The sequence below is a fragment of the Cavia porcellus genome, unplaced genomic scaffold (genome assembly GCF_034190915.1).
Source record: "Cavia porcellus strain 051 isolate PalLab524CR breed Dunkin Hartley unplaced genomic scaffold, mCavPor4.1 scaffold_23, whole genome shotgun sequence".
Taxonomy (NCBI): domain Eukaryota; kingdom Metazoa; phylum Chordata; class Mammalia; order Rodentia; family Caviidae; genus Cavia; species Cavia porcellus.
This window is the reverse complement of record NW_026947506.1, coordinates 27512908-27535346: the sequence shown is the minus strand read 5'-3', so window position 1 is coordinate 27535346 and position 22439 is coordinate 27512908. Positions and strand designations below refer to the sequence as shown.

The 22439-nt window shown below is 42.2% G+C and overlaps 1 protein-coding gene across 6 annotated transcripts in view; it reads right to left on the bottom strand.

Annotated features, from left to right (window-relative positions):
• Nucleotides 1-3848, bottom strand: part of Elmo1 (engulfment and cell motility 1) — a 531134-nt gene extending 527286 nt beyond the window's left edge. The window contains exons 1-2 of one of the 6 annotated variants that reach the window (XM_063233959.1): nt 3508-3848; nt 3322-3400 (exon numbers count right to left, since the gene is read on the bottom strand). In XM_063233959.1, coding sequence (XP_063090029.1) covers nt 3322-3400; nt 3508-3596 — 168 coding nt within the window. In that variant the 5' untranslated portion in view covers nt 3597-3848. The other 5 variants (XM_063233955.1, XM_063233960.1, XM_063233957.1 and 2 more) reach the window with 5 other exon arrangements.
• Nucleotides 3849-22439: the final 18591 nt, after the last annotated feature.

The following is a 22439-nucleotide window of genomic DNA, read 5'->3' as shown; positions in this document are numbered from 1 at the left end:
GGCTCTATGAAGCAGAGAAGAAGTAGTAACTCCCACCTTTTTCAAATTCAACAGGATATCTCAAATCTAATATCTACCTGGATGACCCGCAGGCATCAAAAAGTGATTGCAGGCTTCAGTTATAGCTCTTTGCAATATCTATCGTCTTGGATCTGCTCAGAAAACATCACTTCGATAGGAAGGATCACCCAAAACCTTCAGAGCTGGGAAAGAGGATGAAGCAGCACACTGGAGCTCCTGGCCACGCCCCCAGCCACATTCTCTAGGCCAAGGCTTCAAAGCTTTCCTTCTGCACCAATCCCCACCCATTCACACCAGACATCCAAGAGGGTAAGCACTTTAAAACACTCAAGCCAAGCCAGGTTCTAGGAACACTAGAGGGAAGACACACCTCCTTGGCATATTAGCACTCTGGGAGACAGAGGCAGGAGGATTCCATATGTAAGCCCAGCCCGGACACCTTGGTGTCTTGGCCAGACCCTGACTCTAAATAAATTTAACAGTTTTAAGACGGCATGCAGCTCAGTACAAAAGCCCTGGGTTCAATCTCTAGTAGCAAAGTAAATAAACAAGTAAAATAGGGCCAGGAATTTAGCTCAGTGGCACAAGCACCTGCCTCGCCAGTGCAAGGTCATGCGTTTGAAATACATAACCTGGATTACTGGTTTACCTCCAATCCTGTAATTTCCTAAACCCTTCAGGCAGGGCCAATCTCATCTACTTGGTGATATCTCATCTCTCTGCCTCCCAAGCCAGCCTGGCAGACATCTTCTCCTCTACCTTCATCCCCCATCTTCTTGGCTGTAAAGGAAGGGGCTTAGCCATGCCTCTGGCTTTAGGCCACTTACAAGAACACCCTCCTCCTCCCAAGGAAGCATTTTTAGGGTAAAAACGATGCAAACACCATTGGAAACAGCAGCTCAGGAGCAGTGATGCTAGAGTCACCTGGAATCCCTGCAATTACCTCTCTGCTCTTTCCTTGGTCTTCCCAAAGTGGAAAGAAAAGCAGCTGAATGTGGGGGAGGGGAAGGGAAGAAAAAGCAAAGACCTGGCTTCTCCTTCCTCTTTGATACTACAGTATCTTCTTGCTATATTTCCCATGCAGGCCTCTCTTAATCATCTTTCAGTCAGCCAACAAACATTTTCTACATACCTACTATGTGCTAAAAATTAACTCAGGTTCTAGAATTGTAAACAAAACCAGTGCCCTCCTGCAACATCTATGAATGAAAAGCAGTAACCAAATATATATATATATAATGCTAGAACACTGGGAGAGAAAAGTGAGATATGTAAGGTAGCATACGGGAGGGCCTAACTGCTGTTCTACATGGAGCAATCCAGCAAGGTTCCTGCAGAGTGATGAGGAGTTATAGACCAGAAGGAAGCTAGGGAAAGAGCCATCTGGACACCCAGGAGACTTTCTGAGCAAAAGAATTAGCAGTGCAAAAGCCCGGAGGCAAAATGAAAAAGCAAAATGTAAGGCAGAAAGGCTGCAGGTAACAAAGATGATTTGTGCAGTGGTGGATCTGGATATCCAGACCATCCACCCTGTGGTCCCAATCCTGAGTTCCTACAGACTCCCTCTGAGTCAGCCTCCTGGCCTGAAGCTCTCCAGCAAGACATCAAGCTGACTGTGCCCTTCCCTCCTGACACCTTTCCAACACCAGTCTCAGCACCCACGGTCATTCCCCTTCACATGTATCAGTCCATCTAATTGCACAGCCACTGGAGGGATCAACGCTGGGAGTGGGTTCGAGGCCATACACATCTGACCTCAGCCTTCAGGAGATTGCAAGCTCACAGTAGCAAAGAGCAGAGGATCAAAAGGTCAAGTGTTACAATAGAAAAAGAGACAAATTAAGTCTGTTGTGTGTTCACAGGGGATCTGTCTCCCAACTTGCACTGACGGCCAGCTGTGAACAGGCAAACAGGAATCCTTGAAACAACCTTGGGAGGCAGGTATGGAGGCATAAAAAACCAAGAGCCAATAGGAGCCCCTCCTGAACAACAACTTGTAGCCTCTTCCATCCAATTAAAAGTGCCCTGGTATGGAGTGGTCCTGTTAGTTCCAGGATGTTCTCTACGATTTGATATTTAAATGTAGCTCATTAATTGCTTCTTTACATAGACATTTTAAAAACATTCGGACACTTCTTCCACAGTTCCACCTACCCCTTCCCCAAAGGGACAGGCAGCGCTAAACAGGGAGTCTTCCCCTCCCAGGGCGCAAATCCCCATTCTTAGGGTCGCCAAAATCTCAACCCTGACTGAGTGCACAACCTGCTGCTTCTCTGTGGGAGGCCTTAGGTTCAGCGTGACGGTGTTATAAAACCCGTCGCGGGCGCCTCAGGAGCTGTCCAGAGGCCCTTGAAACTGTCACCGCAGGGGATAAAGCCCTGTGGTTTCAGGTCGTTGCAGATCCCAGGATGGCCAACACCCCGCCCCCATGCGGCCAACTTCAAAGAGCTCCCAGGCGGAAAGGTTGAGCGGAAGGCTGGGAGGGGGGGTGTCCCCGCTTCTGAGTCCCCTGCGGTCGATGTCACCTGGCGCGCCGCGGTCTGTGCCACACACATGCGCGCGCGAGAACACACACACACACACACACACACACACACACACCGCGCGCGCCCGAGTCCCAAGCACACGCGCGCACCCGGCCATCAGAGTTCTCGGTTTCCTCTTCCTCAAAGGTCCCAGGCGACCGCGCAACCCCTCTCTGCACCGGTCCCGTATCCCCTGCACTCCCTCGCCCGGTATGCAGGAGGTGCCGCCCGGTGCGTCCCCTCACCCGCGTGGGTATCGCAATCGGAGTCCCCGCCCGCCGCCGTCCGGGTCTCAGTGGACACCTCCGCGCCTCCCCCGGGAGGCGGTTATTTACTAACACCACCCCCCATGCCGGCTGTCCGGAGTACCCCCTCTTGGCGCCCCGAGCCCGTGTCGCCGTGCCAACGGTTTGCCGGCTGGATTCCTTCCATCGGCGGCGGTGGCCACGAGAACCCGGGTCTACACCGCCAGCCAGCCGGGTCTCGGCCCGGGGAAGCCTGGCTGAAGGTTCCAACCCGGCGCTCCCGTGTCCCCGCCACCCAGTGCCGGAGTGCTCCCTGCCAGCCGACCCGAGCGCTCGCGTCTCCGTGGCTCCGTGGCTCCGTGGCTCCTGCACTTTCATCCCCAGTCCCCCTCCTTCGGTCACCCCCACCCCCGGAATTGCACTACTGCATATCGGCCCACACGGGTAGAAACCAAAGTGTCCCCGCGCCGCCCCACGGAAGTACGCCCGGCCTCGGCCCCGGCCGCACCAGCCCGGGAAACTTTACGAACCTGCTGGGGGGTCGCAGGACTGCACTGGCGCTGGGGACCGTTCTGGCGCGCAGAGCTCCGGCGACTCGCGGCCAGAGGGCTGGGAGTAGAAAGAAGAAGAAAGGAAGAAGGGGACCCAGCGAGGTTCGCCGCCGGCTGCTGCCACTATCCCGCGCCCATGCTCACGCGCCCCGCACACGCACTTACACTCTGGGGCGGCCGGCTGCTGCGCCGCGGGCGGCCGCTGCTCTCACTTCCTCTTCCTTCCTCCTGCTGGCCGGAGACACATCTTGCATCTGCAAGCCATCCCGCGAGCAGCAGCGAACTCGCCTCCCGGGTGCACGTTGCGCGGGGCCACCTGCGCCTGGACGCCCCCCTCCCCCGCCCGCCCGCCCGCGCCAGCCGCCAGCCCTGCGCGCTCCGCAGAGCTGCGAATGCGCGCAACTTTCGGAAGCCCCGTTTCTTAAAAAGAAAAAAGTGCCACACACTGTGCACGCCTCGTAGCTGCTATAAATACAATGCGTGCGGAGCAGACTTCTCTGGTGAGCTCAGACAGGGCGTTTTGCAGGCACTCATTCACTTTGTAACCCTCACAGCGCCACCTCGGGAGGCATCTTTTTCTTTGCCTTCATTTTTCAGCAGCTCCTTCCGGATTTTAGGGGGAAACTTCGGTGGGCTGCTTTGAAGCGATTTGAGGAGACCAATGTGTTTGTTTTGACCCTGAGCCTTTGCCCTTGGGCCACGTGGCGGAAAAATAACAGAATGTTTCCTCCCTCTTTGCAGTTACCTGTGTATTTATGGATCCTCTCCTTTAAATCACGAGATTTCTTTCAGCTAAAGCAGGGAATCCCTAATTTTGCATACAGTGATAATTTCTACACACGCACCGCCTTTGGTATTTAGAATGTATTATTTAATTCATGCATCCTACTTCAAAGCAGTAGCAGAAATCAAACAACTTGACTCCTAACCTAGCTGGCAGAGGTAAATGACAGTTGTTGAAAGGTTTCAAAAAACCACCTGTCCTCTCCAAATTCAGACATCTCTGCGTTGGCTGGACTGGGAAAATTCAAAGACTTAGTTTCTATGCAGTTCTTTGTAACAGGCAATGAAGATAAATTGCGGGCTGGGAAGACATCAGAATCTAAAGACAGGAGGCAGAGCTACCCTTTAAGAGCCAGCCCTCTCCCACCAATGAGATTTGAATTTTACCCTGTGATGAGAGTCCATCAGCAGCCAGGAGCCACAGCCACTGCTGAGCACTTGAAGTGTGACTGCTCCTGAGATGGTCTAGGACTTAGCATGAAAGATGCATGTAGAATAGTCTAATTGCGTTTATATCAATCACAACATTTCAATAAATGATTCTTCAGTTTGGATGCAATGAGTCAATTGCATTGATGTTTAATATAATATATATTTGCATGTATATAATTAAAATTTTTTCCAGTTCCTTTTTATAGGCTTAAATGTGGGTACTAGGAAGTGTCAGATTACCCACGTGTCTGTCATCGGTGAGTCACATTATATTTGTAATAACAGCCCTGATCCAATCCCGTCTTGTAGGCGTAGCTCTGGGAACAGAATTATTAGTAGTAGGATGGCCTGAATCCAGATGGTTACAAGGTAGTAGCTTAGAACAGGATGATCCCAGGAAAGTAACTGAGCTTCTGTATTTCCTCACCCATAACACAATGATGGTATAATAATTACAGGCAACAGGGCAACTATTAAAGGAGGTTCTTTAATAAACAGCAAGTGGAGACTTTACTAGTGAAGGAACGAGGGTCTTGTCATGATAAGTAGTAACTCAGGCCACAACTTTCTATTTAATCCTCAAGCATATAAAGACTTGTTAGTGCAGGCATCATGAGCGCTGGGAATCTGTGAGTTGTCATGATTGTCCCTTCCTTCTACAGGATTGAGAAAAACCCATTTCCCTGTCACCTGTGGTCCCAGCTCTGCCCTCTGCAGTCCACATGGAGTAAATCATATTCTTCCTCCAGGAGATAATTCTTCAAATCTTTGATGAGAGCTCTCAAATTCTACCTAAATACTTTCTGCCAAGGATTAAACATTCTCAGTGACTGACTCCTCTCCACATGTGACATAGTTTCAGATCTCCTCCACATTAGCCATCTTCCCACTGAAGGATGCCTGCTCTAACTTTCAAAAAATCTCTTGTGTTAGGCTGAGCCTTTAGTTTTGCGGCGTAAGCGCCTGCCCTGGCAAGTGCGAGGTCGTGAGTTCGATCCCTGGTACTCAAACAAAATTCACAGTGGTGATGAAGCTGTGGCACACGTGCCACAACAGGCTGTTTGTATCATTGAAAGTTCTAGAAGGTTCACCATCACAGTAGATAGAGAATTCATTCAACTAGCCGTTAACAAACACAGTGCAGGCTGAGTACTTGTCAGTGTTGTTTGTTTTATCCAGGACTAGGGATTGAACCCAGGGCCTCAGCACTGGATTATATCCACCCCCTCAACCTGCTCCCCACTTCTTTCTTCAAGATAGGGTCTCTGTAAATCACCCACGTAGGGATCAGGCCTTCAGTCCTCCTTGCCGCACCCTCCCAGATTGCTTGGATTACACGCCCAGCTTGTGTCGTCTATTTTTTAACTCAAATACAATCCATTGCTCATCCAAGTGCAAGGTGAGCATTGGAAATCTTTTGCTGTCTTCCTGGTTAACCATTCTAATGAAGTTGGTCTTTGGGATCAAATCCTCCACCTTCTCCACATCTCTTTGGATTTGATTCAGACATCTAGTGTCTTTCTTCATCCATGGATTAGGTAAATATACTAAATGACCACATGATACCCCACTAAAGGGCTCGCAAGGGCCTCTCTGAACTTTTTTTTTATCTTTCCGTTCCTAATAACACAATTAACACTGCAATCTCCAAATCTCCTTTACTTTTGTATACATAAGGATATCTTCCGGGTGCTGTCAGGTGTCTTAGAGAAATTCCACCTGTGTCCAGCAGTGGCAGACTAGCATAGACTGTGTGGTGGTGCCATGGGCAAGGGCTGCATCTCTGGGTGAGGCTGTTCTTGGGGTAAATCCTAGTATTGCCTACGCAAATCACTCGGCTCGTGGCTAAAACACACTCTTCAATGGTAGGTTTGAGCAAGCACTAAAAGTGTTAATTCATGAAGATCTTAGAATAAAGCCTTATCCATAAAAGCACCTAATAAATGTTAGCTTAGCTATTCCTAGTGGCTGCAGCAGTGTTCTAATCAATAAAGACAAGGCAACAGATTCCAAGAAAAAAACAACAACTGTCCCTCTCTACATGTACCAGTCTCTGGCCATAATGGAAAGAAAGTGCTGGTGTCACTGCCTTTTTTCAGGTCCTGGTCAGAGCTGCCATTCAATTATCACCTCCAGGAACTAGACAGAATTGAAGTGCAACCTCCATTTGCACATCCATTCAGAAAGCCCACGCAGCCAGCGTCTAGATTCTGTGGACCTGAGCCAGCCACATTGGCATCTCTAGTATTCAAGGAGATACACTTAGGGATCCCAAGTAGAACAACCCATATTACTCTCAAAATAAGGAGAGGAAACATGAGCAGGGTAGGAACACGTGGCCAGAAAAAGAAACTGGCTCAAATGTCAATTCTAAACTTCATTCTCAATGATGCTTTTACAAGAAGGTTTTGCATGGTTGATAGATGACGGGATAGGTAAGGTTCACTGTGTCAACTTGATTGGCTTTGCAATTTGCCTGAGGGATTGGTAGAATGCACTTCTGGGTGTGTCTCGGTGGGTCATGGAAGTGTGGTTTGGGAGTCAATGTCTGGTCTCTCATCCCTTTCTCTCTGGCACTCTGTTCTGCCTTTAGGCTGCTATAAACTAAGCAGCTTTGATCCTCTGCACCCTTCTGCCATGATGTTTCTGCCTGGGAGCCAGCTGACTGTGGACTGAATCTCCTGAAACATAAACCAAATTAAATCTATCGTCCTTTAAATTATGGGAATTGAGTATTGTGTTCCAGAGATTAAAAATATGACTAATACAAAGCGAGAGGTATTTAGAAAAGTTCCTTAGATTTAAATACCTTGATCCTATATCCCCAAGAGTGTTTTCTTTATTGCTGTGTTTATAACTCCAATACAAAAAGAGTGAGTGGGAGCTTATCAAAATGTCACCATGCAACTTCTAAGTGCAAAAATGGTCTGTTGTATTTTAATCGATGACTCATATCGATCAACTCTTTTCTTACTAAGTACTCACAAATATTCAGTTAGAACCTATTAAATAAAAACACTTATTAGACTCTCAGTAGGTTCCCTGAATTAATAATACATTTAGTAATTTGCTTCAAAATTCTGCCCCAAATCAACAATAAAGTTTCTCAATCTATGGCTTAATGAATCTATTCTCTCTTCCTGGGTTAGCATCTTTCCTGCTGTCTGACTTGTTTTTAACAGCACTAGGGGCAGAGAGCTTGGCCTCAGCGCCAAGAAGCTACCACACTGGGATAATGAAGTCTGGGCAACTGGCAGCCACCTGCCACGCGGACGCACGTGGGTCAGCTCTGGGACAAGCAGAGGGCAGAGAGGTCTGCTGCAAAAGTGCATTTCTTCACTGGGTGATTCGTCAACTCAGTATGCACCAGATATGTAAGTGTGAGTTCGTAAGGAAGGCAGAAAGGTTTCAGGTGTGAACAAGAGATGCCTGCGCAGACCCTCTTGGTGCTTTCATTCTAGCTGAGAAGACAGATTTGATTTGATTTGACGATTTTGCATTGCCAAAGTTCAAACCCAGGCCTCACTCATGCTATCTCCATACTCTATTACCAAGCCACATCTCCCACCTAGATTTTAAATGAATACAACAACAATAGCAGAATACAACATTTGGAGAATGTCAGAAGTTGCAGTACCTTAAGGAGACGGGGATGCTGATCTTGTGAACAAGTCAGGTGTAAGATCTCTGAGCTTCCAAAAGGAGAAAGAAAATGGTTATTAACAGAGCAAAGAGATCCATTTGTCTGAAAGTCTACAGTAATAGTGTAGGAGGAACTTTTAAAGTCAGTATGTCTGAAGTGTGAGCACAATAAAATTAGATTAACACAAGTGATACCAAAAGCCAAAATTTGAGGGTCATTTCACAAAGTTGGGTCATCTTGGATGGAGGTCTAAGGATAATGAAAAGGTACCAAGAGGGGTTTTTGTTGTTGTTTTGTTTTCATTCCTTTTTTCCATTTTCTTTCTTTCTTTTCTGTTTTTTTTTTTTTTTTTTTTTTTTGGTTCTTGTTTTGTTTTGTTTTGGTTCTTGTTTAGTTTGCCACTGAAATGCTTTAAGTAAGAAGTTCTCCTGGTCAGATTTATTTTGAGGGCCATCGTAGGAAGAGAGGAAGGATTAAAGGGAAGACAAAGATGTGTATAGGGAAAAGGGACAACGGTGCCTCATTCTGCTAAGGCCTCATAAGAAAATTCATAACGTAAGGGGCTTCCGCGGTAGAAAATTTATTTTCTCACAGCTTCCAAACTAGAAGTCTGAGATCAGAGAGCCAACTTGTTTAGAGAGGTTGTCTTTGGGGTTGCTACCTTCTGTTTGTGCCCTTCAACATTAGAAAGAGAGAAAGACAGAGAAGGGAGGGGGAGAGAGCATGGAATGATTGCATGATCTTACCTAACTATTTATACCCCAGCGGCTCCATCTCTAGACCCCCTTGTACTGGACGGTTCAACTCCAACATATACATTTTGGGAGAGAGACAGAAGTCTGTGAGTCACAGGAAGTGACTGAAGTAAGGATGACACAAGAGGAGTTATGAAAGCCTAAGTCAGGCATTAGCTGAGCAGCTGAAGGGAACTGGGGAATTCAGCTGTTACCTAGGATACAGAGTGTACCCAGGACTGCTGTTCCTCCTGTCTGCAGAAACTTACAGACCAACTATTCATCTGTATCTTTTGGTGTTAACCAAGCCAAATGCTGAAGTTAGTTGGCTTTCTTGTAAGCCCAAGTCCAACATAATGCCATCCTCATATCCATCCCGAGCACAAGGACAGGAACAGGGAACAAAAGGGATGACACCATTCTTGTTTAACTCCAGGTCATTTTTACAACACCAATACTCAGAGTTCGTCTCCAACATGTCCACTTTGTTAGGCATTATATTACTGCCCCCTAAGGACATCTACCCTAAAACATGAAATTTATTCTCTGTTTCCCTCATTCCTTTTTATTCCAGTCATCCAACCACTTTTAAAATATTTATGAAATTCTGGGGGCTGGAGATTTAGCTCAGCAGCATAAGCGCTTGCCTTGCAAGCAGGCAGTCGTGAGTTCGATCCCTGGTACCGATAAAAACGAAAAAGACAAAAAAAAAATTATGAAATTCTGGCTCACCTATTAATCAAATGTGCTGTCTCGCTTAGAGTTCCATTTGGTAGACTGATCAAGACTTTTTGGAACTCTGTCCATTGGCTCCTACTTCTTCAGAGACCGAGGGTCACAGAAGTAGCATTGATCAGTGATGAGAGGAATCCTTCTAACCTTACAATAAACAGACAAGAGAATTGGCCCACCAGTCTCATCACAGCAAAATTTATAGAATATTTAAATGTCCACATATTGGAGTTTACAGATTTGGAAGTACTGTCTCCAATTCTTGTAGACATATGACCTTGGGAAAATCATTGCAATTTTGTTCTGGGTCTCTAAAATGGGGATATTGGGATAATGACACTTCCAATGATGCTTGTACATAGTAAATGTCCAATAATTGGAACTGATATCAATGTTAACCTCCTGTAATTATAATGGCTATGATTGTTTCACAATAGTTTTTTTTTGTTTTTGTTTTTGTTTTTGTTTTTTTCATTTTTATCGGTACCAGGGATCGAACTCATGACTGCCTGCTTGCAAGGCAGGCGCTTATGCCGCTGAGCTAAATCCCCAGCCCCTTCACAATAGTTTAAAATACTAATATTATTTTCTTGCTTTCTAAAACTTTAAAAAATATATGTCATTTGTAAAAAAAAAAAATATAAAATAGTAAATGAAAAGTAAGTTCTTAAGTTCTTTCACCCTCATTCCTGTTCTGGTCTTCAGCTATCAACATATTAAATCATCTTTGATCATTTCTGTTTTGAATTCTTCTGGTGATTGTTGCCACAATTGTAATTGTTTACACTTCATTTAATCCGTTTCATACGGCATCTTTTCTATGAATGGTTTTTCAAGTATTCCCTTCACATCCCTCTTAATTCTTTTATTATGTATTTAATTACATCATCACAGTTTGATTTGTTCATGTATAGATTTTCTGCCATATGTATCTTCTGACAGACGTTTCTTGCATTTTTCTATCCCTGTAAGTTTTATTTTATTGTTATCTGAAGGGGAAAATCTCCTAGCTCTTGCTGTTCGCTGGTTCAGTCTTTAAGCTTCAGTGTCTTCTGAGGTGTGCTAAAAAAATAAAATAAAATATGATGCATGCTGTTGCTGAGTGCCATCCAACAGAAAGGCAGACTCTGGAAAACATGAGTGTATCTGCCTCCGCTTTTCACTGGATCTGGCACTCTGTGACTTTTGGCTCTTGCCCAAAGTCAAAATGACCATGAAAGGTCAATGTTTTGCATTGATTCAGGACATCAAAGTAGCCACAACAGAGCAACTATAAGACACGAAGGAGGACGTCCAGAACTGCTTCAGGAAGTGGCGAGAGTGATGCGACAAGAGTACTTCCATGGACGATTCTGACACTGTGTCTTTTATGGTAACTCAGTTTTTCTGAAAAAAAGTCAACATTCTCTCTTTTTGTTTTTTACCACATCTGTTGCATGCTCTTAACTGTGCAATCCATTTTACCCTGGAATCAAAGCTTTCCATGGAACCTTTGGATTTTCTTATTTGATTCACTTTCCCATTGCTGGCTCAGGATTTCTTTTTATTACTCTCTGCTTCACAGATACCTCATCTCCTGCTTTCTAAGGTTCCTTTCTCCATAACCAAATACCTTCTCCCCGCCCCACAGAAACCCGGAGTGGGAGGCCAACTCCCTTGAGGCCCTGAATGTGTGAAAACATCTTTGTTTTGCAGGTACATTTGGCTGGAAATTTATTTAGTTACAAGATCTTAAATATCAATTTTTTTCCATCAGAACACTTAAAAATATTCTTATCTTCAAGCTGATAAATCTAAGGCCCAAGTGATTGCTTTTTATTTTTTGTGATTTATCTTACAGGTGAATGTCTCGATGTCTGTAGACACATTTAAAATCTTCCCTTTACCCTTGGCATTGCAAACTGCTATCCGAATGAAAGTGGTTATATTTTTTCATTGTACTCATCTGGCCCTGCATTGCCTTTTGCAATATGGACTGATCATGCCTTAGCTTGAGAATGATTTTCTCCCTATTTTGTTCATGTTCAGTTCATTTTCTGTGTTCTTGTTCCCGGATGTGCTATTTAAATCAGCACCGGGCCTTCTGCATGAAGCCTTCCTGTCTCTTACTTTCTTCCCTTTTGTGCCCTGGGTCCCTCCGCATGTCCTTGCTTTTATCCACTGACCCTCATTTGAATGCTCTTAGCATCACCCTTCATGTGTTTTAGTGCTCCTGATTGTCCCTTTCTTCATAGCAGCCTATTCTTGTTTTAATAGTTTTATCTGGCCGTAGACAGTGCACATGTGGGTGTTTTCAGCTGTGTGGAATCTGTGCTCCAAGCAGCCCTCTCCTCGGAGTGTGAGGGCCACCTGGAAGCCTCTGAGCAGGGGTAGGAACCATCCTCTCTCAGGATGTCCATACACAAAGTTAGCAGGCTGCTTAAGGGTGACAGTGACAAACATGGTTCCAGCCTTTTCTAATCAAATCTTGCACTCTCTGCAACTCTGCATTTGTAACAAAGCAGCAAATAATGTCATCACTAGTCACTCAGCGTGGATAGGACCCACAGGCCCAGAACATCTGGACCCTGTTCCTTTCCATGCCTTCGTAGATCGCTGCTCCGTGTCCATTCTTGCCTAAGCACCTGCAGGCTCTGACTTCGGAGTCATGCAGGGTGACTTGGACTCATTTGCCCTGCACCTTGCAGCAGGCTTCTCCCTGTCTCTGCTGAGTATCACCTGCCTCCACTGTGGTGATGGTCCCTAGGATTCCATCTGCTTTCTCTGCCTGTCAGTTTGTCAGTTCTCTGGACAGTGAACCCTGTTTCCCTACAGGGAAACTAGCCCTGTAGTTTCCCAGGGATTCACTTTTGGCTGTCTTTATTACTATTTCAATAGGATTTTAGGGGAAGAAGATAAGAAAACACAAGTGCTCAAATCCCCATCCTTAATCCAAAGCTCCTAGAATTTTCTGAATCTCTTCAATCGCACCCATTTGCTAAGCACCCATTTACTAAGTTGACTGGAGAGCTAATCTTGATTGATTTTATAGGCCCATCACCCCATCCATGATGATAGGTGACCCCCAAGAGAATCTTTGGTGTCGTAGTGTTGAAGGCAGACAGTTATTCTGGTACTCGACCCCCACCCCTGCTCACTCTCAGCCACTGTGGCCATGACAACCTGGCTCCTTGGGCATCTCAAAGTCTGCCGTTCAACTCTCCATCCCTAGGGCTCTGGCTTCCATGTGTTCAATCCTTCTCTCCATATGGGCAGAGTTTGTCAGATTCTTCCAAATGCCAATGTCATGAGAATCTAAAAAGAGAAGAAAAGACCGTAAGAAAAGTGAAGAGACTATTCCACACTAAGAGAGATGAATCACATACAGAAAACACAATGAATAAGTCCCTGAGGACATTATACTTCTTTTATTGTGTAAACAAATTTATATATTATACCCAAATATATTATTAGACCACTCAGAGAAACTGAAATATTTACTGGATGTTAGACAGTGGTATAGAATTATTTATACTTAGGTATAAAATTGTATTGTGCTTACCAAAGAAAATATTCTGATAGAAATACATACTCATACATAAATTGATAAAATGTTTGTGATTCTTGAATCTAGGAGGAAAGCATGCAGACATTCAAAGTTGAATATTTGTTCAACATTTTTTAATGGTTAAAATTTTTGAAAATAAAATTTTGGAGACAAAACTGTGCTTGTTGGAGGGAGCTGTTGCATTTTTTATCCTAAGCTACTTGGGCCTGGGGCTTTGTTTGCACTGGCCTGCAGATGCAGAGCATGTGAGCCCATTCCATAGAGTAAATAGATTTCTCCTATAAGGTACGCTGTACCCTGAGCCTGTAAATCTTCTCTACTAAAATGATCTGGGATCTAAAGAGTTCTTGTAGAGAGCTATAAGTGTATCCAAAGGGCTGTATTCATGACTCCAGACAATGAAAGGAGCAGATGGAAATTGCTGAAGTTACACATGGAATTATTTACCTTTAATTATTTAGTTAATTTATGTGTAATTATATTCTATAAGTGCTGGGTAGGAAGGTTCTGGTCTTTACCTACCGTCTTTTTCTCATTAAGCAATTGTTCTAGGAGGCTGTCTGGCAGTTTCTTCTTTAGTTACCCAGTTTCTAATGTGTTCACTAACCTGTTAGCTTCCAATATTAGAAAGGGATGTATGTCTCTGTTTCTTTCTAGAACTGGATTAGTAATTATTAACTAATAATTTGGAAGACCTAGGCGTGTCCTCTCACGGAGCAAACATCTCGTGCTCTGGATTTATCTGATTTTTTCCTGTAGTGTCATTGTGTATGTTCTGCTGTGCTTTATACTTCCATAAGAGCTGGATCTGATGGGCTACAAGCCACACCTGATTGCCAAGAAGCCTTCTTGGGTGACAAGGTATCTTACAGCGTATCACACCAGAATTAGATGTACCATATCATTATCCATTTATTTCTACTGTGAGTGGTGCTAACCTTACCATTGGCAAGATTGTCCAGTGAAGAGCCACATCTTTCCTTTGTAATTAATAGGAAACTTCTAGGAGGAAATTTTACACTGTGCAAGCCATTTGATTCTAAAACACATTTACTGTGTGATTTTTTTCCTCTCAATGACAATTTTATTCCAGCTTGCTTTTCATTTCCAGCCCTATTTTAATTTATTTCCACAGTCCCGACTTCCAGTAACTACGGTTTCTTTCAATCTCACTTCCAGGACCCTTGGAATGGATATTTATTCCCTGTCTTGGCTGTCTTTGCACCTCTATTCTTCTGTGCCCTTACAAACTCAGTTCGTGTAGCCAGTCCCATTGTTATTCCTAATTCTTGCTTGTGTTTCTTACCCTGAACAGAGGCCTAGGCAAGTTCTGTCTCCTTCCGGGATGGAGGAGATTGGGGCCTAGGTATTGTGCTAAAAGGGTTTATTTCTATCAGAGTACGCCATTCACTACTCAGTCTTACATACTTTCAGGAGAAAGAGAGAGAGCTCCAGTAGATCATCAATAGAATATTGTATTTTGTCATGAAAGTGTCTCTTTTCTAAGCAATGAAATTGTTCCTTGTTTATTTCTTGCTAGAACAGTGTATTTGTGCTCTATAATGAAATACTTGAGGCTGGCTACTTTGTAAAGAAAAGCAGTTTCTTTAGGTTACCATTTGGAGGCTGACAGTCCACACAGCCTGTGCTGGCTCTGGTGATCAGCTCCCTCCACCACACTGTGTCCTATCAAGGAAGGCATAGGAGCAGGTGAGCCAGAGCGGCCAGGTTTGCTCTTTTATACCAGCTCTCTCTCAAGAGCTAACCAGGGTCTCCTTCTCACCGTGTGCCGGGTTGCACCTTTCAAGTTTCAGCCACCTCCCACATTGTCACCCAGGAGCCCTTACGGAACACAACTAAACCACATCCAAACCATAGCACAGAGGTAATTTTATGTCAGCCCAGTGAAAAGAACAAATAGAGAGCTTTCCTGTTCCTCTGTTCCTATCATCTTGACCTGTTTCCTTTTGCATTTACTGACTCAAGTTCTGCAGAATCTAAAGAAGGGCAGCATGCATCGCTGGGTAAAGGCTATAAACTAAATGGGAGGAATTTGCATAATATCAGCTTGCTGTGGAGCTCACGTCCCTGGTGTACACTTCTCCAACTGGCGTTGTGCAGTTTGAAGTTTTCAGGGGCCTCTTCCCAGCTTCCCCCACTGTCACTTTCATTATTCTTTCCTATTTTGATCCCTTGAGCTTCTGTGGCTCTTATTTTACTCCTCTTTCTGTCTCCATAATCAAATTTATTTTCCATCAGGTCCTTGCCTTCTATGAATATAAGAGCCTTCCCTTTGAAGCAACAAAATATCTCTACATTTAGGGTTTAAAATGTTCTCACATCACACACAAAAATTTTCTGTTACATGCCGTCAGAGTCTATCCCATTCCTTCCTGACCTGGTTTACCTCCCAACCCTACAGGTGATTATTGATGTGCTGATACTAAAGATTAATTGGACCTTTCCTAGCAATTCATATCAATGGAATCATAGAGCATTTGCTCCATTACATCTTATAGTTTCCACTGTATGATATTTTGAGATTCATCTATTTTGTGTATAAGCTCATTGCTTCTTACTATTGAGTAGAATTGCATTATCTGGATGACTTCTTCCTGGGTTTTGGTATTGCCTTTTAACCACTACAAGCAATCAGGTAGTTCTTATGTGAACCTATGTTTTCATTTCTGTTCCTGAGTAAGTGTCCTATTAATCAGTTGTGCCAATGAATCCATGAGTATATCAACTGATCAAAGCTCTCTGAAAATATAGTTAAAACAAGCACATTTCGTCTTTTGGTGGGTTGCTGGCTAAGTATATGCGATACTCCCATACCATGGGTTACCAGTCAGCAATGGAAGGAACAAATCATTGTTACAACCTCTTGGGTGAACTTCTAGGAAATTGTATTGAGTGAAAAATGTCCTGCCCTAAAAAGTTAAATACTGTATGATTTCATAATAGTAATCCTGAAATAAAAAATGGTAGAGGCTGTGAACAGATTAGTGATTTCAGAGGTCAGAAGGAGAAGGAGAAGAAAGTGTGCATGTCCATATAAAGGTGGCATAAGGAACCTTTGTGGTGGTGAGAATGCTCTTTATCACGATATAGCAATGTTAATATTCTGATTGTCACATTGCGATAGTGTGACAGTGTGTTATATACATAGTTTTATCATTGGACAAAACTGAATCAGTAATATACTGATTTTTTTCTCTTATTCTTCCGTCCTTAATATTTACATATAAAAAATCATGAATATAGAGAAAGTTGATTTTTATAAAATTAGTGCATGTTCTAATAATAATGCTCATTTTGGGCAATTGGTACATTTAGGGATCATTTTGATCTGTTGTTCTTTCTCTCGTTAGGTCCCTCTTGTTCCTTTCTGTATGTCCCAGAGTCTCCCTTCTGGTTTTCTCTCATCTCTTTTTTATTTGTTTATTTACTTGTATTTTAACTTACTTATATAACAAAAAACTTACAATATTTACCTTTCTGAATCAGGCTGGAAACAGCTTAGACGTATATCAACAGATGATTGGATAAACAAAATGTGGTACACACGGATGACTCAGCCAAAGTCTGAAGGATGAAGTCATGCCAGCTCAAGGAAGATGGATGGAATTTAAGACCACAATGCCAAGCAAAATAAACCAGAACAATGGAATGTTTTACAAAAAGTGGCACATGCCTGTATCCCTGTCTGAGGTAGAAGGACTGCTTGAGCCTAAAAGTTTGAGGCCAGCCTGTGAAATATAGCAAGAACCTATATAAAGAAATTTAAAAAGCAGCTGAATTTCCTTATTTTTAATTTGGCTTCATTCAAATTGCCCTTTAAGAAGTTTTCCATTCAGTACCTCTCAACTCTCAAAGATGTACCTTGACATCAGTTTTAAGATCAATGTCCCAGTTTTTGTAATTCTTGATCAATATCCTATGCTGTTTGTACCTGAACATGACCTTTTGACTTCTTTACTTTCAAAGAAGGATGGAGGAGAAGCAAAAATTTAAATGTGAAAAGAAAATTTAAAAACAATGTAGTGATTTTACTGTTAATTGCCAATCTTAAGACTATCAACTTGAAACATTCCTTAAGACTTGTTGAGAAAAGAAGACAAAATTTGCTACATCTTTGAATAAAATTTGGAGAAGGAACATTCGATTTTTGTTAATAAAATAGCCTTTATGACTAAGCACTTTACTTTACTTGCTTCCAAGTATGGGAATTTCTTCCCCTAATAAGTGTAGAATTTAGGGCATGAAGGAAAGTAAAGGGTGAGTAATATTCCCTATTTCTTTACCTGAGGCAAAAATCTTAACCAGCAGGGTTTGTTTGTTTTTTTTTTTTTAATCCATGAGAGAAACTTTTAACTGAACCTAGGAAAATAGACCTTCTTTTGAGAAAAATACACTTTGGTTTTGAATATAAAATCAAGACAGATTATATAAGAAGCATAATTATGTTATCTTAAATACTGATAATTAAGGTGAGATTCTCTTTAATTTGTATATGCATTTATGAAAATAGGAACATTTTGTAATATTTGGGAAAGATGATTGTGTTGGGTATTCCAAAGAGACTAATTATAAAGGAAAAGTATTTCAGCATTTTAGACAGTGAGCTGTGGATATGGTAATTCTTAATTAAGATAAAAAATAATTTACTTTGATACTGACATCCTTTGTCTGAAATTTCAAATCTAGAAAGGCAAGAATTAAGTGAAAGAAGGACTTTTATTTGTGTTCAGTCTCACAGCAATGAAAGGAAAGATCTTTTATGTATTGCTTCCATTTTGCAAATGAAACAGAGAGTCACAGAGTTTAATTGGTTTGCTGAGTTCACATAGTTGTCAAGTGGTAGCTTAAGACTGAAAGATTTCTCAGTTCAGAGCTGATGATCATTCTACAGCACAAGAGAAATCCATACATCAGCTCTAGAACTGACCTATGAAGGACTCAGAGTCAAAAACCACCAGATGATGGATTGAATTTGGGGAAGCACCTTCAAAGTTACACAAATGAAACAGATTGGCAAGTGATTGTATGTCATAGACCCAAACAATGCTGAGTATATATTAATTTAATTTCCAGCACATACTTATTGAGTGCCATTTTGGAGCAGGATCTGTATTTCAATAACACCTGACCTTGTTCTATTTTACTATATTCCTTATCTGAAGGGAAGAAAGGAATTGAACACTTTTATTTAGTGAAACTAACTTTAGATAAGGTGTGCTTAGACTGTCTAATGACAGTCTTATGAAGGTCACGTAAATTAGATGGTGCTGTGGTTTGGATCAGGAACCCCATCCCCAACCCCACAAAGGCCTAGAAAGGGCTTAGTGTTAATGGCTTGGTCCCCAGGTTGTGATACTGTTGGGAGACAGAGCAGGCTTTAGGAAGTGGGGCTTAACCACGGGAAGTGAAGTCATTGGGCTGTGATGCTGAGGTGGTATTAAGACCCCCATATTTTCGCACTGCCCTTTGCCTCTCCACCACTATTAGTTGAGCAGCTCTGCTCTGCCGCAGACTCCACACCAGGATTCTCTGCTTCATCACAGCCAAAGAGGGATGGAGTCAGTTGAAGCCATGAGCCAAAATAAACACATCCTCTATTAAGCTGTGTCTCTTAGATATTTTGTCAGAGGAAGCTGACTGGCACAACTGATACACACGGGCTAATGTAAAGGTGAAGGTGCTCTAAGTGTATACTGCTATTTGTCCTTTGTTTTCATTTAATATGTTATGAAACCACTTCAAGGTGAATAAATGTGAATTTGCATCATGATGCTTAATTCCTTTTGAGTGTTCTATCTAATGAATTATTTTTGGATATTTTGTGTTTTTTTTCCACTCTGTTGTAAACACAGTCCAGTGGAAATCCTTGCACATTCATTTTAACCCATTTTTTTCCTATTGTTTCTTTAAGAAAATTCTTGGAAGCAGGCTCATTGGTGGAGCACTTGCTTCACCTGTGAAGCCCTGGGTTTGATCACTAGCATTGAAATTTTTTTCTAAGAGTGAAATTGTTGAGTCAAAAGATGGACATATTCTCTATGTTGCTATACTCTACAAATTATCTTCTGGAAGTATACCACAGGTGATCACCTAGCTTCTATTCTTTCTCTCTCTTATCACTTCTTACTGCACAGATATATCTGGGCTAACATTCCCAACAAGCTACTTTTTCCATGCATAAAACTTTAAAAATTTCCCATTGTCTATCAATGAGTCCAAGCTCTGTGCAACATCTATTGCCTTCTAGTCTTAAGCCAGCCTATCTCTTACAGATTTATCTTTCCCATGTTCCCATATGATTTCCAGGTTTTATCCAAATAGGTGCACAAAGCAGGCTTCTATTTGAGAAGAATCTATATTCTTTTAATGTCAGCTCCTTTAAACTGAATTTATTGATATTTTCACTCTTGTTTACCTATTTTATTTCTTTCTGTGAGGGGATGTTATTCTTCATCATTCTGTATTTTAAATTTAACTACTTAAATTAAATGTGAAGCTAACAGTCATACATCTCAAAGTCAGGAGGCCAGCGAGTTCCTGCTTTTAAGCTACCTCCTCCTTATTAGTAATTTCCCTTCCTTTTTCCTTCCTTCCTTCCTCCTTCCCCACTTTTCTTTTTGGTTCTGGGGAACAAATTCATGAGCACTCTGCCACTGAGCTACATCTTCAGCCCCTTTTATGCTTTACTTTGAGGCAGGGTCTTGCTAAATCACCCAGGCAGGATTTAAACTTGCCTCACGCTTGCAGAGTGCTGGAGGTGCACCACTGAGCACTGATTCATGTGACTTGCCACCTATTTCCAAGATATGTGTGTGATTATGCGGCTTCTTTTTATTAAGCTTCCAATAACTCATAACTGAATACTAACAGAAATATGAAGTGGTACCCTTCCTAGCCCTTTCCCACTACTTTATTGGTTTATCTCACCTTTCCAGCTATTTCTGCAGTTGCAGGGTGCACAGCATCCAGCACATCCACAACCGTGCAAATCCCTCTCGCCATGGCCATCAGAGATTTTGCTACATCTCTGCTTTGCTACTGCCCACTTTTTTGGCAGGAAGCAGAGATATAATTGAAAGGCAAACCACGAGTGAGGGAAATATTCACCGTAAGATATAGTGGATTACTGTTCTTGATATGCAATGGTCTCAAATGCATCATTAAAGCACTGAAATTCCAAAATAGCAAATGAATCAAGGTTAGGAATGGACAACTAATAGAACTCCTGATTGCTTATGGAACATTATAGGCATTCAAACAAACAACTTGAAGAATTCAAATAACAATCAAGTATCATTTTAACTCATCAGATTATTTCAATCCAAAGTCTGGTGAGACAATTACACCCTTATATTCCTAGAACAAGTGGAAATTGTTGCAGTCTTTCTGGAAAGAGATCAGCCAGTAGCCTTAAACATATTAGTATTTTTTCACCTGACAATTTTGCTTACTTCTGACAATAGGAAATAATTGAAGGTGAAGATAAACTGCTTATGCAAAACTGTTTATCTCAGCTTAATTTATCAGCCATCAAAAGTTGCAAGGTGGACCCAGGTAAATGGCTCAGAGGGAGATCCCTCCCATCCCATCACAGCTGCTGTGTCTCTGCTGGACCGCATGGAAGACCCAGAAAAAGGCCCTTCCCCTCACTGCTGCAGTGACTGAGGTGAACTACTCAGGAAGGCCCAGAGACCAGAGGGAATGCCGGCAATGCAGGGACCAGACTAGGACACCCAGGATAAACAGGTGGGACTAGTGACATGGAAAAATCCAAAGCAATAACAGCAATACATAGGCCAACAGGTGGCACGTCACATGAATTGGTGTTGTGCTCAGGGACAAAAACACATGTAACAGAAACAGGCAGGTAAACTGCCTCATGATTTCTCTCTTTATTTCATTTTCTTTTCTGAATGGCTGGGGAGAACTCCAGCCACAGAGAACTAACCCCATCCTCCAAACCCAGAGTCCAAGTTCAGATAATCCCTTCCTTACTCCTTCATCCTTTTTTTCCTGCCCTCTTCTCCAGTTTCCCAATGTTTTCATGGTCATCCTCCATCCTCCAGCCTTGCTTCTAGTGTTTTATCCACTAAAAACCAGTCTACTAAGGAGAAACACTTTGAATACAAGCTCCCAACTTATAATTTGTACTGTTATATAATTGTAGATTTTGATATTATGGTTTAAGGTACAAAATTAAGAGCTACCACAATTTGTCAGTTTCTAAACTGTGCTTGATGAGAAAATTTCTCAAATAAGAACAGAATCTGACATTCAGATAAGTGAGGCATATAGGATCCCAATTAGCCATGACCAAAATAAAGCTACACTCAGACATATAATAATGAAGATCCCAGAAAGTCAGCACAAGAACAGAATATTAAAAGCTGAGAGAGAGAGAGAGAGAGAGAGAGAGAGAGAGAGAGAGAGAGAGAAACAGATCACCCTCAAAGGAAAACCCATCAGAATCACTGCAGACTTCTCATCACAAACCCTAAAATCAAGAAGAGCTTTGAGTGAAGTACTTCAAGTTCTGAAAGAAAACAACTTCCAACCTAGATTGATGTATCCTTTAAAACTATCTTTCAAAATTAATTGAGAAATAAAATACTTCTATGACAAAGAACAACTGAAGAAATTTATGACCACCAAACTCATCCTACAAAGAGCACTAAAAGATATTCTAGAAAGAAAAATGATCACAATTCCAAGAACAACAGTGGAAAGAAAACAGCAGACAGGACAAGCAATTAAAAGGGAAAAAACAGGGAACAAACAGCAGGAGAAAAATGAAAGATAAGCCAATACATACTAGGTATAACTATCAATGGAAATGGCCTCAGTTCACCAATAAAAAGAAATAGAAGGGCAGAATGGATAAAGAAATAAAATCCACAATATGCGGTATATAAGAAACACATTTAATACTAAAAGAAATTCATAGACTGAAAGTCAAAGAATGGAAAATACTCAGAGCAACAGGAACCCAGAAAAAAAACAAGGGTAACTGTTCTGTTTGCAGACAATGTGAACTTCAAACCAAAAATGATCAAAAGAATTATAAAGAAGGTTACTACATACTTGTTAGGGAAAAACTTTAAGAGAAAGAGATGAAAATTATAAATATGTATGCACCAAGTATAGGAATACCCAACTATATAAGGCAAATATGAGTAGATTTGAAGAATCAAATAAACAATAAAGC